Source organism: Mauremys reevesii, linkage group 10 (assembly GCF_016161935.1).
Source record: "Mauremys reevesii isolate NIE-2019 linkage group 10, ASM1616193v1, whole genome shotgun sequence".
In the NCBI taxonomy this organism is placed as follows: domain Eukaryota; kingdom Metazoa; phylum Chordata; order Testudines; family Geoemydidae; genus Mauremys; species Mauremys reevesii.
Window position 1 is genome coordinate 51,414,394 of NC_052632.1, and position 14,009 is coordinate 51,428,402.

The 14,009-nt window shown below is 46.1% G+C and overlaps 1 protein-coding gene across 12 annotated transcripts in view; it reads right to left on the reverse strand.

Annotated features, from left to right (window-relative positions):
• The window catches only part of DNAAF8 (dynein axonemal assembly factor 8), a 150,203-nt gene that overhangs the window by 44,218 nt on the left and 91,976 nt on the right, over window positions 1-14,009 (reverse strand). For all 12 annotated transcript variants that reach the window (XM_039492529.1, XM_039492528.1, XM_039492531.1 and 9 more), the window contains 2 exons: window positions 10,566-10,720; window positions 4,785-4,932 (listed from right to left, as the gene is read on the reverse strand). In XM_039492529.1, coding sequence (XP_039348463.1) covers window positions 4,785-4,932; window positions 10,566-10,720 — 303 coding nt within the window. The remainder of the gene's footprint in view (window positions 1-4,784; window positions 4,933-10,565; window positions 10,721-14,009) is intronic.

Below are 14,009 nucleotides of genomic sequence, written 5' to 3' on the forward strand. Positions count from 1 at the left end.
CCACATTCATTTACAGCAGGATTAAGTAGCTGCTGGAAAAGGCTGGCTTGGCCATTACTTTTCTTAGAAAGACTCTTAGCATTGTGGCCAACATCCTAGCATTTTCAATCGACACCAAGCCCACATTATGAAAAAAAACCACTCCAAAGAGAACGGCTGAGTCTCTGGGTTCTGTTTCAGCCCTGACTGTCATTTGCTGTCTTAAACTAACTAGGATATATCATCAGACATGGATGGGTTCTAGGAGTAGGACTCTAGTTGGCATGCCTTGGAAAGGGGAATAGTATTGGAGAAGGAAAGGATTATTCCTTAGCAACACTGGACTTCTTCGTGGGGTCCTTGTAGCCAGCTTGGCATTTCCTGGTGGCCAAATGAAAGTTTATTTGATAAAACTGTCAGCTTTTCCACAGATGGCTCAGGAATAAGCCACCGGTCCAGGTCAACTTAGAAGCTGAGAAGAGTAGCAGGCGTTAGGTTCTGTGGAAGATGGAAGATAGGCCCACAAGGAGGTTGACACCTCTACACAGCTACCTGGCAGCTGTGATAGACCCTGTGGAGACAAACACCACAGGAAGCACCGCCTCAGAAGGCCAGACTGACAGCTTCCCTCGTGGCCCCTGATTGGTCCAGGAACCCTATTTAAGCCCAACAAGTTCCAGGAAGTAACGTGCAACTAGGTGGACTCAGCCCAGCCAGCTGTAGTTTTGGACCTACCTCTTGTCTCACTTCCAGACTCTGACCCTGACTCGGACCCCGGGCTTCTGCCCTTGAACACCAAGTCCAATCCCAACCCCTGGCTTCGGTACTTGAATTCTGCCTCCTACTTGGACTCCTGGCTTTGGTATTTAGATTCTGAAATGGGTTTTTGACCCCGGCTTTGGCATCTGACCCTCGACCCAGGCTCTCGGAGTCAGACACCAGCCCTGCCATAGGCCTGATCCTCCAAGCCTCAGTTGTGACAGCAGGGAAGAGATGTTTGCAAAGTTGGTCTAAGGATGAAAAGGATCCATTGTGATCAAGTCTGGATGTTTTTCTAAAAGATCTGCTCTAGTTCAAACAGGAATTGTTTCAGAGAAGTTCTCTGGCCTGGGTTATGCAGGAAGTCAGACGAGAAAATCAGCCTTGATAGCAGCCTTCAACTACCTAAAGGAGGATTCCAAAGAGGATGGAGCTCAGCTGTTCTCAGTGGTGGCAGATGACAGAACAAGGAGTAATGGTCTCAAGTTGCAGTGGGGAAGGCCTAGGTTGGATATTAGGAAAAACTATTTCACTAGGAGAGTGGTGAAGCACTGGAATGAGTTACCTAAGGAGGTGGTGGAATCTCCATCCTTAGAGGTTTTTAAGGCCCAGCTTGACAAAACCCTGGCAGGATGATTTAGTTGGGGTTGGTCCTGCTTTGAGCAGGGGGTTGGACTAGATGACCTCCTGAGGTCTCTTCCAATCCTAATCTTCTATGATTCTATGATCAAAATGGTCCCTTCTGAACTTAGAATCTATGAATTTTTGAGTGGCAATCTTTTACCTTGCCAAAGTTTTCCTTTTGCCAGTTTCTGCTTTGATATATTAAAGCACTGTAAACACTGTACATATTCTCAGTGACCTTCTCAAAGAGAACTATTTGCTCAAATTCCCTTAGAAAGACCAGGAACCACATTTCTTCAATGAGTAACTTTTCTAAGGAATTTAGACAGAAAACAATTCAATGCTGTAATTAGTCTGCCATGATTAATCAGTCATGCCTGGGCATGTTTTCAGGGAGTGTGTGTGATACTCACTGGAGAAAAGGGAAAGAACCTTCTGCATTATCAAATCATTCCGAACCTCTAAATGTCTTTCCCGTTGTAACATTTGTGATTTATGATTTTCCATTTTCAAGCATTGTATTGTGCACTATAGAAAAGCAAAGCACTAAGGATAGGAAGAAGAATAATTCTCAAACTGGGATAGTTAGTGAGAGGACACTGTAAAGCACCCAAACCCCAAAGAATATACGTACAGGGTCCAATCCTGCAGCTAAAAGGGAGTTCTGCCCAAGTGTGGGTTGGATAACTAGATGATCACTATAGTGGACTAAAGGAGCAGTGAAGAATGGATGATGTGATTGAAACACAGGACTGAGTCAGGAGAACTGGGTTCTATTTCCAGATTTATTGTATGATTGTGCCCAAGACAGTTAGCTGCTCTCTGCCTCAGTTTCCCCATTTGTTAAATAGGGATAGTAATGCTTTCCCTGAGGTTTAATTTGTGTTTGTAAAATACGTTGAGATCCTTGGGTGGATAATGCTAGAGAAGGGCACAGAGAGAAGTTATTATTTGCCACTTGGAAGCTCAATTAACTGGCTTCCAGGGTCCCTGTCTGAAAAGAAATTGAAAAGCTAATAAGGACAGAGACAAGTAAAGAACTTGCTGTGGACTGGACAAAGAGCCAGTCCTGATAGCCTGACCACTCAAAAACAAAGTGCCAGCTCCTCAGCTAGTATAAATCAGCATGTCCGCAATGAAGGCAATGGAGCTATACTGATTGACATCAGCTGAGGATCTGGCCCAAAGCATATGCCTACCACTGCATACGTACACAAAGAAATACCTATGTGCTAAGAGACATGATTTTTTTAAAATAGGTGCCTAGAGTTAGGCTATGTCTGCACTTAAACCACCATAGTGGCACCGGTGCACTGCTGTACGCTTCAGCATAGACACTCACTACAGTGATGGGAGAGGTTCTCTGTAGTCAATCTTCCCCGACAGGCAGTAGCTAGAAGAATTGGCCAAGGATTTTCTTCTGCTCTTTGGTCATGGGGCATACATCCCTTCTGTCTTTCTATATGGCCCCATCACTATTCTATTCTATGTAAGTTCTTATACCACGCTCATCACCATACTACCTGAGCACCTTCAGCCATGCATTAAGCAATACGACTAATATCTATCATGTCTCCTCAGCCTCTCCCCAGGGGAAGAAGCCTGGGCTGAGTCAGGAGAACTGGGTTTGGATTTTTTTTTACAGCAGATACATGTTGCTCTGTGGTTATATTGGAGAAGGCAAAGTCAAAGAAATGCACTTGGAGCAGAAGATCTGCGATGGTCCTTAGTTCGGGGAGGAGTTCATTCCACTGTCAGCAGAGTAACTGATCCCCTCCCAAGGATTTAAAACTAGAAAAACAATAACAATCTCCCTCTTTCTTCTCAGCCTATAGAAGGAGCACCGGGCATTGGTTTTTGCAGGTGGACATGTGTGTGACGAGTGGGGACGTGCACCTGTGCGAAGACCTTGCTGAAGGAAAGCCAAGTCAAAGAGACAAGTTTTGCATTTAGTTCCTCAGCCTCACCCCTTGCAGGAACAAGAGCTGTTGTCCAGGCCTAGATCGAGTGCAAGTTCTAGCTCCTATTCTCCCAATTTGTCAAAAGTTTAATTGTTCCACAGCTAGATAGATGTGGAACAACCTGGTCACAGGGGGAGGGGTCTCTCTCATGGAGGTAAGGCCAATCCCTTGGAGGCCTTTAAATATCAGGATAGAGACTCTGAACTGGACTCTGTGTGCCACTGCAGAGAGCCAGAGCAGTATGTTCACCTGTGCTCAATCTGTGTTGCTAAACAGAAGGGCTCCTGCGTTTGCAGCAGTTGGAGCTTTTTAGGGCATTTGGCTTCATGAATTCACAACTGCTTCATATGAAGACAGAGAACCTAGAGTACCGAGCACGAAAGCATGAGTCAAATGGATTTAGGGGGCAAAGTGGAGAAACAGCTGAACATGAGCTTGCAGTGCGACACAGCGGCAAAAATGGCCAATGTCATCCTTGGACATATAGACAGTTGAGTAGGAGTATGGAAGTTATTTTCCCTCTGTATGTGGCATTGGTGAGGTCAATAGAGGAATACTGCATACAGTATTTTAGAAAAGATGTTGGAAAATTGGAGTGGGTGCAGAGAAGAGCCACAGAACTGAGTCAAGGGTTGCAAAAGAAACCTTGCAGTGAAAGACGTAAGAAGCACAATCTGTTTAGCTTATCAAAAAGAAAACTGAGAGGTGACTTGGTTACACTGTATCAGTACCTTCAAGGGAAGAAAATACCATGTACTAACGGGCTCTGAAACTTAGTGCAGAAGGCTGTAACAAGAGCCAATGGCTGGAAGTTAAAGCCAGACAAATTCAAATTAGAAACAAGGTACACATTTTTAACAGTGAGATGATTAACCACTAGAATAAACAGACAAGGGAAGTGGTGGATTCTCCAACTCTTGCAGTCTTCAGCTAAAGACTGGATGCCTTCCTGGAAGAGATGCTTTAATCAAACACCAGTTATGAGGCGTAAAAACTGGGTGAAATCTTCTGCCCTGAGTTATACAGACAAGATGATTTTATAGTCTCTCCTGTCCTTAAAATATGAATTCCTAGGTATAGAGTAAGTTGAAATAAACAAGCCTGGGTGTCACAAATAGGTGGATCACAAGGAGGAGTAACTGTCTTCTGGCACAGTCACAGATGGATACTTTTGGCCACCATGATTACCTGGGCAATGAGGTGTCTAAAGACTGAAGGCTAAAGACTAAATTACTGCATAGCTTGATTACCTGCTGCACAGAATGTGGATCTAATGGTGGTGGCTGATTCATATACGAGCCTGGTGATGCATGGTACTTAGTGAAAGCTAAGGTCAGGCCCGGATATTTTGAAAGGGTTTGACTGCAACATGGTGCTGTTAAATGAAGCTTTCCGGTCTGAGTGGTGCATACCCAAATACCAACACTCTTCACTGAAGGACCTGGGAAAGACTGGCATTACCTTTCACAAATGCAGGAACATGATGGCCAGCATTCTCCTTTCTCAGCAGTAAAATCAGACAGTGCAAGCGTGGCTCAGCAGGAAGTTCTTCTCTTGAGGATCTCCTATCAGGGGGACTTGAAGTCTTGTTAGGGCAAAATACAGCCATCTGCAATTACATAGGCCAACACTTTCAAACCTAGGAACCTAAAGCTAGACTCCTAAGTCCATATTTAGGTACCTATTTAAAAGTGATTTGATTTGCAGGGAAGATGAGCATCCACAGATCCCATGAAGTCAGGCCATTTGTATTTCAGTGCTGCCATGTGGATTTAGGAGCGTTACTTCACAAGCATTTTGGACATAGTGTTATTTTTTTATTTGGTAAAGTGTTATGAAGAAGGAAGATGGTTCTTCTTCAGATCTGAAGAAAATCAGGTGGTAAACAAGCACCTTGTGCAGAGTTTTCTAGGTGAACCAGGAAATGCCCCACTCTGCAGTCTCAGCCCCCCCACCCTGTGCAACACATGATTTACAAGGGGCTGTCTCCCTATGCAAGGAAAAGTCTCATTCACTTCACTGGCTGTTGTGCTGATGTGAGGAGTGCAGACCTGGGCTCATTCTTGTCTATCTTGGTTTGATTGGAAGCCCTGTTTTAATTATTATCTCGGTTTCCTTGGATTGAGATGTGGAAGAAAACAAGTCCTCACTCTGCATTTGTTAGCAACAAGTCAGAGACAGTTTATTAAGAGCAATTGCAAGGGAAGACTGTAGTCAGACAGGGGGTCCGCTGACCTTAGGCAGATCTTCCCCCTACAAGCAATATAAGACAAGTATTTATACTTTCCCGTTACATACATCAGTGGCTAATGGTTATCCTTTGTTTATACAAATTCCCTCCAGATGCTACCTTATCTCAAGGTTTCTGCTTAAGTCAGCATTCCATCCTTATCAACTAAAAGCAAGGTGAGAACAACATCTCCTACAACTCTCGTGTTGTTAGGGTTAGGGTTTTCTTTCGCTCAATCCTTAAATGGTCTAAAGACATCTACTCCCAGATCCTCCTTTTTCTCTTACTTTTCTGCTTCCCCACAGAGATTTGACAATGCCAAATGCATACTCATTCAACTGTGTTGTTCATGTCCATTCCAATCAGGTGTGTGCGTGTGTGTGTGCATGGCAGTTGGAAAACTTTTCCCCTAGCAGCATCCATTGGGTTGGCCTGGGCATCCCCTGGAACCACATCTTCATGATGCTCAATATAGAGCCATGCCCACCCACCACCCTCTCAGTTCCTTCTTGCCGACTACTCCGACAGATGGGTAGTAGGATGGGTACTGGAATGGACATTAACAACACATCTCAGTTTTTGGAAAGTGTAGGGGACAATTTCCTGGTGCAAGGAACCAACTAGAGGCAGAGCTCTTCTTGACCTGATGCTCACAAACAGGGAAGAATTAGTAGGGGAAGCAAAAGTGGATGGGAACCTGGGAGGCAGTGACCATGAGATGGTCGAGTTCAGGATCCTGACACAGGGAAAAAGGGAGAGCAGCAGAATACGGACCCTGGACTTCAGAAAAGCAGACTTTGACTCCCTCAGGGAGCTGATGGGCAGGATCCCCTGGGAGAATAACATGAGGGGGAAAGAAGTCCAGGAGAGCTGGCTGTATTTTAAAGAATCCTTATTGAGGTTGCAGGAACAAACCATCCCGATGTGTAGAAAGAATAGTAAATATGGCAGGCGACCAGGTTGGCTTAACAGTGAAATCCTTGCTGATCTTAAACACAAAAAAGAAGCTTAAAAGAAGTGGAAGAGTAGACAAATGACCAGTGAGGAGTATAAAAATATTGCTCAGGCATGCAAGAGTGAAATCAGGAAGGCCAAATCACACTTGGAGTTGCAGCTAGCAAGAGATGTTAAGAGTAACAAGAAGGATTTCTTCAGGTACGTTAGCAACAAGAAGAAAGTCAAGGAAAGTGTGGTCCCCTTACTGAATGAGGGAGGCAACCTAGTGACAGAGGATTTGGAAAAAGCTCATGTATTCAATGCTTTTTTTGCCTCTGTCTTCATGAACAAAGTCAGCTCCCAGACTACTGTACTGGGCAACACAGCATGGGGAGGAGGTGACCAGCCCTCTGTGGAGAAAGAAGTGGTTCAGGCCTATTTAGAAAAGCTGGATGAGCACAAGTCCATGGGGCTGGATGCTCTGCATCCGAGGGTGCTAAAGGAGTTGGTGGATGTGATTGCAGAGCCATTGGCTATTATCTTTGAAAACTCATGGTGATCGGGGTGGGGGAAGAGATGACTGGAAAAAGGCTAATGTAGTGCCCATCTTTAAAAAAGGGAAGAAGGAGGATCTGGGGAACTATAGGCCAGTCAGCCTCACCTCAGTCCTGGAAAAATCATGGATCAGGTCCTCAAGGAATCAATTCTGAAGCACTTAGAGCAGAGGAAGGTGATCAGGAACAGTCAGCATGGATTCACCAAAGGCAAGTCATGCCTGACTAACCTAATTGCCTTCTATGACGAGATAACTGGCTCTGTGGATGAGGGGAAAGCAGTGGATGTGTTATTCCTTGACTTTAGCAAAGCCTTTGATATGATCTCCCAAAGTATTCTTGCCGGCAAGTTAAAGAAGTATGGGCTGGATGAATGGACTATAAGGTGGATAGAAAGCTGGCTAGATCGTCGGGCTCAACGGGTAGTGATCAATGGCTCCATGTCTAGTTGGCAGCCGGTATCAAGTGGAGTGCCCCAAGGTTGGTCCTGGTGCCGTTTTTGTTCAATATCTTCATTAATGATCTGGAGGATGGTGTGGACTGCACCCTCAGCCACGACTAAAAAGGCTGAAGTCTGAGTCTGGCATACTGTGCTACGTAGATATATGTGTCCCAGGAGTTTCAGGAAATTCCTTGCTGTAGTGGTGGGGAACTGCCTGAGACTTCATATGATGTCACTGAGGGACCGAAACCTTGCTTCCGGCAGGTATGCCCTGGCTTGTGTTGAGTCCAGTACTGCCCCTATAAACTTTATCCTCTGAACAGGGGACAAAGTTGATTTCCCCTTGTTCAGAAACAGGCCCAGTTCATCAAACATCATTCTTATGAAGTCAACTTGTGCCTCCATTTGAGAACTGGAGCAGCCCTTGATCAGCCAGTTGTCGAGATACTGGAACACCTGTACCTGTCGCTTGCGCACGAACATGGCCACGACTGCCATGCACTTGGTGAACACTCAAGGTGCGACTGACAGGCCGAACGGGAGGACTGTGAACTGACAGTGGTTGTTTTTCACCACAAACCTGAGGTATTTTCTGTGGGGCAGAGTTATTGCTATGTGAAATTATGCGTCCTTCAAGTCGAGGGTGGCATATTAGTCTCCTGGATCTAATGAAGGGACGATGGAGGCCGAAGAGACCATGAGGAACTTGAGCTTCTTCACAAACTTATTGAGTTCTCACAGGTCTAGGATGGGTCTGAGCCCGTCTTTGGCTTTTGGTATTAGGAAATACCAGGAATAAAAACCCTTGCTCTTTTGCTCCTGAGGAATCTCTTCCACTGCCTGTAGCGAAAGGAGTGAGTGCACCTCCTGTATAAGGAGTTGCTCATGAGAGGGGTCCCTGTAGAGGGGAGCTGGAGCTCTCCGCCATGTTGGTCCCGAGAGCGGTGAGGGTTGGACTCAACTGGACCCCAGAGGGGGCAGGGGTCAACGAGACCCTGGGAGGCAGAGGGGCCGAGGTGACATGGCCTGGTTTGGGCCTCCCTGCCACAGGCTCCTTGGGCTTGGAAGGGGGAAAGCAACCTCTCTCTGGCCTTTTCTTTTTCTGGGGCACCAGGGACTGAGACCAGTGCCTCACAGAAGATTGTCTATGGGCGGAGCTGTGGCAGTGCCGTGACTCCTTGTGGTCCTTTCTTGGTACCGGCTCTCGCATCATTGGTGCCGGAGCACTGCACACTGATGAGGAGATGATGGGCATGGGTTCTGCCAACCCCAGGTCACATTGTGGCTGGAGTGCTGTCTCCATGAGAAGGATCTTGAGTCTTTGCTCCTGGTCTTTTAAGGTCCTAGAGGAAAACCCTTTGCAAATTCTGCTCCTCTCCTTCTGGTGGCTCTCCCTGAGACATCACAGACAGGAAGAGTGCAGGTCGCTCTTAGGCATAAATTTTCTACGGTCCTCGCAGAGTTTGAACCCTAGGGACCGGGGCATACCCCGGTGCCGGGGGAGTGTTGGTTGGGGGGGAACCCCAAAAGGAAACTTATGACCTAACTACTAATACTAAACTAACACTAGTAACTACTGAGAACTAACTATAAACACTAAGAGTGGACACTGCCCAAACGCGCTTTCAAAGCAAGAGCAACAGGTTGTTCCAGCTAGCTGTCACTGATGGCAAGAAGGAACTGAGGGGGTGGTGGGTCAGCAAGGCTCTATATTGAGTGCCTCCAGGGGGTGCCCAGGCCAACCCGACGGATGCTGCTAAGGGAAAAGTTTTCTGGCTGCATGATTGGAATGGACATGAACAAGCACCAGAAGAAGAACTATGAAGTTATGCAGTCACATATGGCAAATGAGGAGTATCTCCCGATGACACATTAATTGATTAAAAATCATCTTACAGTGATTTTTACAGTTAGGGCCCGATCCAGCTCCCATTGAAATCAACAGCAAAATTCATATTTGACTTTCACAATGGTACAATCTGGCCATTAGTATTCTTCGCTGCCAGGAAGGATGGGGCTTTAATGGGATTTTCCAGCACAAAGGAAACTCAGCTCTGAAAGCAACTGGAGGTGCCGCTCATAGCAAAAGAAGATGATGTCAGAAGATGGGGAAGCCTGGGTGCAGGCTGGCTGGCAAAAGGGTAACAAGCATGAGAAAACCACAAAGCAAAATTCACCCAAGAGTGAAGCAAGGGTGAAGCATGCTCGTCGCTATAAAAAACATGACTTCCCTTAGCGAGTGCAAGCTAATCCGAGGCCCATTTGGCTTTGTGTGGACAAATAAAATGGCACAGCACATGTCTCTGTTCCACCAGCCTGGTCCACCTCACAGAGGTGGATTCACCTGTGGCTGATTTGACCACTCTGCTGAGAAAGTCAGCATTGCTGACCATCTCTGGGATTCAAATAGTGCCAGGACAACATGTTAGAATATTTGTCCCCTTTTTGGAGGAGATGCTATTATTAATGTAAGAGTAGACCCAGTTCTAAACTGGGATTACCAATGCAATCATTTCACATTGGGACCAGCTGTTGCAACAGGCACATAAAGTAACACTGCTTCTTCATTATGAGTCTTTCATTGTTAACCTGAGGCCTGCAGGAGTGTGGCTTTAAAAACGTTGTCATCTGGGATGAAAATAGGGTGACCAGACAGCAAGTGTGAAAAATCGAGATGGGGGTGGGGGGTGGGGTAAAAGGGGCCTATATAAGACAGTCCCTAATATCAGGACTCTCCCTATAAAATCGGAACATATGGTCACCCTAGATGAAAATGAGCTGACTGTAACATTTCCATCATGATATTCTGACCTTATCTCACCATGTGGCAGCATCATGACACAACATGTAAACATCATGACATAATCATATTGCACCAGCCACACAGATATTTTGAGGTGCTTTCAATATCCTGAGAGCCCAGCCTGCAAGACATTGGACAGTCATGTCAAAATCAAAACCATTGAGGTTGGAATCAGCCTAGCCCATTGCAGCTACATTGTAGGTTTTAGCAGGAGCACTAATGGATATGCCATTCAGGATCTGGGAAAGCATTAGTCTAGTGACCCTCTGTCCCATACCTGACTTGTTGTCATGCTGAGCATGATGGCTCGCTTGGGAGAAAGTCGCAGCTGCTTGATTCCCTGCAGAGTAAAGCCTCTCTGAGTACAGGTTGAAATCACATCCCCATATGCATGAGGAGGCACAGCAGGTGACACGACCAAAATGACATCCCCTGGATCAAAGTAAAGATGAGAAGGGCATCAGGTTATTTTTGTGGAAGCTGTTCCATCTCTGCAGGAAGCCTCATGAAAGTGGCCAGCCCCAATTTCCAGCCCCGCCCAGATGGTGACACTACATTCTGCAGTCAACATTAATCCTTATTTGGCCCATCACACCTACATATAGCTGTCACTACAGGCCAAGCCAGGAGGGCAGGATTCACACCATCAAAGATCTTCTTTAAAAAACAATTATTCTAGAAAGTTTGGCTCAGATCTATCTGGTGATCTGTGAATTCCTTCTCCATTTGCTGTACAGCTGGGTTTACGGAGGCATAGTTTGAGTGAGTCAGTGGTTCACCTCGGATTAGAATCCCAGATCTCTGTCCTCCTAGCCCTTTGCTGTAATCATGAAACAACCTGGCCTCTGTAACAGTCCAGGAGGAGGCCCCATACAACATGTCAGCTCTAGACAGGTTTTCTCTATACCGACCTGCTAATGTGCCCTGACTATGGAGGAATCATGGGTGAGAATGTAGTTTTGTCTTCATATCCCAGTTACGGCCTGGCTTTTCTGCTGAGATTGGCAACAAGAAATGGCAATTGTGGTTCTAGATTTTGTGACATGAACATTTTTCCCCCAGGAGCTGGACTGAGACCCAGCATTTGTTAGCCTTTGAACAGTCATCCGCTGGTATTTTAGTTCACCACTGGAGTCCACCAGATTTGCACCGGTACCTTGGAAGCAGAAGGCTCTGTATCCCATTGCGAGTCCCTTTGGTTTTCCAATAACCTTACTGTGAATCTAAGTGTTCCAAAACAAATCAACACCAAGAGAGAAAGAAACAATAAGCTTGAAAAGACAGCTGGAAGAAATGGGGTGGTTTGCACTTTGCAAAGTCTCAGTGAGGGTTAGTTTGTGGGATCAAAGCCAGTTTGGAGCTACTGTTGGGCCTGTTGTATCTGAACTGCCAAATTTCAGGGAAGTGGGCAGTCCAGATAAGCTTCTGGCCGACGTCTAGTTAAAACAGTACCCTTTTTCATAAATAACCCCTATTTTGGAACGAATATAGGACTGAAATTAACAAGCATATCTGCTATGGTTCAATATAGGTTGGACCTGAAGAAGTGATCTGTGTAGCTCGAAAGCTTGTCTCTCTCACCAATAAAATATATTACCTCACCCACCTTGTCTCCTCTGTTAGTGTGACTGGCAGCTGCAATTGATGGGTGCTATAATGCAGCTGCACTGTCCATTCTGTATGGGGATGTGACAGGGTCGTCTTCCCCTTAAAGGTGGTAGTACTAGTGGTCAGCCCACCCCACCATGTGGAATGGCCCTTTAAGGGTTTGAAAGGTCTGATATAAGGATCTAAAGGGGATATGGAGAGAGAAGAAAAAGAATGAATGGTGCGAAGGCTCTGCAGCTGGCTAAATTACAAGAAGGAGGGCTGGGCTTCTGCTATGAGGACAGGGGGAGTGATTGTTTGAAGCACAACCCCAGCTCCAGCAAGGGGGCTGGGGTGTCTTTTGAATGAGAACAAAGAACTGACCAGGACTCTGCTAGGCCTGAGAGAAGGTAACCTGGGGCAACTAACAAAGTATGTCACCCGCTGTAGAACTGCAATAAATTAGACCTTACGAAGGGGGAGCATGTTCCTGAGCAGGGATTTTTCTACCTTCCCTCCACCCCAAACTCGCTCCTCCCCCCAGTGGTCAACTAGTTACAGAAATGTTGCCAATTTAGTCATGTTCCAACTCGATCTAGATGTTTTAAAAAATTTCTAATTGGAAAACAATTCCATTTAGTTGTTGGTTGGAAATCTGAATTGAAATGGAAACATTACTACACACTTTAAAAGCAGATATATGATCAAATACGTGTACCTAAAAAAACATAATAGGTTTGAAAAGTCTGAGCAAAGATGAGCTTCCTCACACAGCTGTGTTTGTTCTGACAATATTGGCGCGTTCATTTCAGCGATGTTAGCCAACCTAATTATTTCAAATGATGATTTATAAACAACAATAAATCATCAGAAATTCAAATGCTGGTGGTTTATTGGTATTTTCTGATGTTAAAATGTGGGGCCGAGAGGTAGCACCGAATCACCTTGCCAATGAAAATGTATAAAAACTTACAGCTGCCCACCTTTGCCCTCACAGTCTCACCCCTCAGCCCTCAACCCCCTGTAAATTCGAACACCCCCTCTAAGTTCAGCTCCTGGGGAAAGCACTGTTCCTGAGCCAGCCTAAGGCTAGCAGTGGATTGAAAGAACCAGAGGGAAGGTGTGGAGTCCAGTGGCCGAGCCACAAGAGATGTGCTGGAGAGGATAACCCCTTGACAGGGTGTGACTAGCTTATTCCAAGGCAGGCTTCCAGAAAGCTCAGTGAGGGAGCACAGTGGCTCCTCTCTCCAATATTCCTGCATGCTGTCCCCTCCCACGGAAGATCTTTAGCTTCTCTTCCAAAAGGCATGATGCACCACCCATCCGTTTGAAGAGCAAAGGTTGGGTGGAACTTCCTGAGCCCAACAACCACAGATGGAACCACAGCAGGGGGGCAGCTCAGCAGCCCACATCGCACGTGAATCATCAGTGGCCATAAAAAGATAGAGAAACAGGAAATCTGGCTCAGTCCATCAGCAACAACCACCACCTGCCATCATCCCCACCCCCAAACGTACAGAGCAGAGGGGTGTCTGCCAGAGGAACTTGCTCAGATGCTAGCGTTAACATACATACTTACATTGAATGCATTTAAAAGGTAGGCCTCATCTTTTCTTGACTTTTAACTTCCTTTCTCTCATTCTCTCCCTCACTTTCCCTTCCTCTCTCATCTTTCTGGCTCCTGTTTCCATTCTCCCCTCCAATCCACTTTTCTTTGGCAAATTAATTTCCTCTTCCTCTTTTCTATGCCAGAGTATCCTCCTCCTCCCCTGTCCTTACTGTCTTCTCACTGCTGGTTGGAGGGTTCCTATACCCCTCGGTTCCTCCTTGCAGGGCTACCCTTAGTCCCAGGGAGCAGAGGTAGGTCAGCAGTGCTCTGGTAGCACAATCTCAAAACCACTCCTCCTTTGGAGAGGGCAGAAAGATTTGCTGTCCCTGACCCCCACTAGAGGAGGCCACAGAGCCAATGGCTCATCTACCTCACACACTCTCCCCCTGAGCACAGATTTCCCAGGAAGATGGGCTCTCTCTGTTCACACTTCCTAGCTGGCTGTCACTCCTGTATAGGGCTGCTGGAGCAAGTTCTCAGCTCTTTAGGGGGAATACAGAAACTGGGAGCCTACACCTGCAAGGA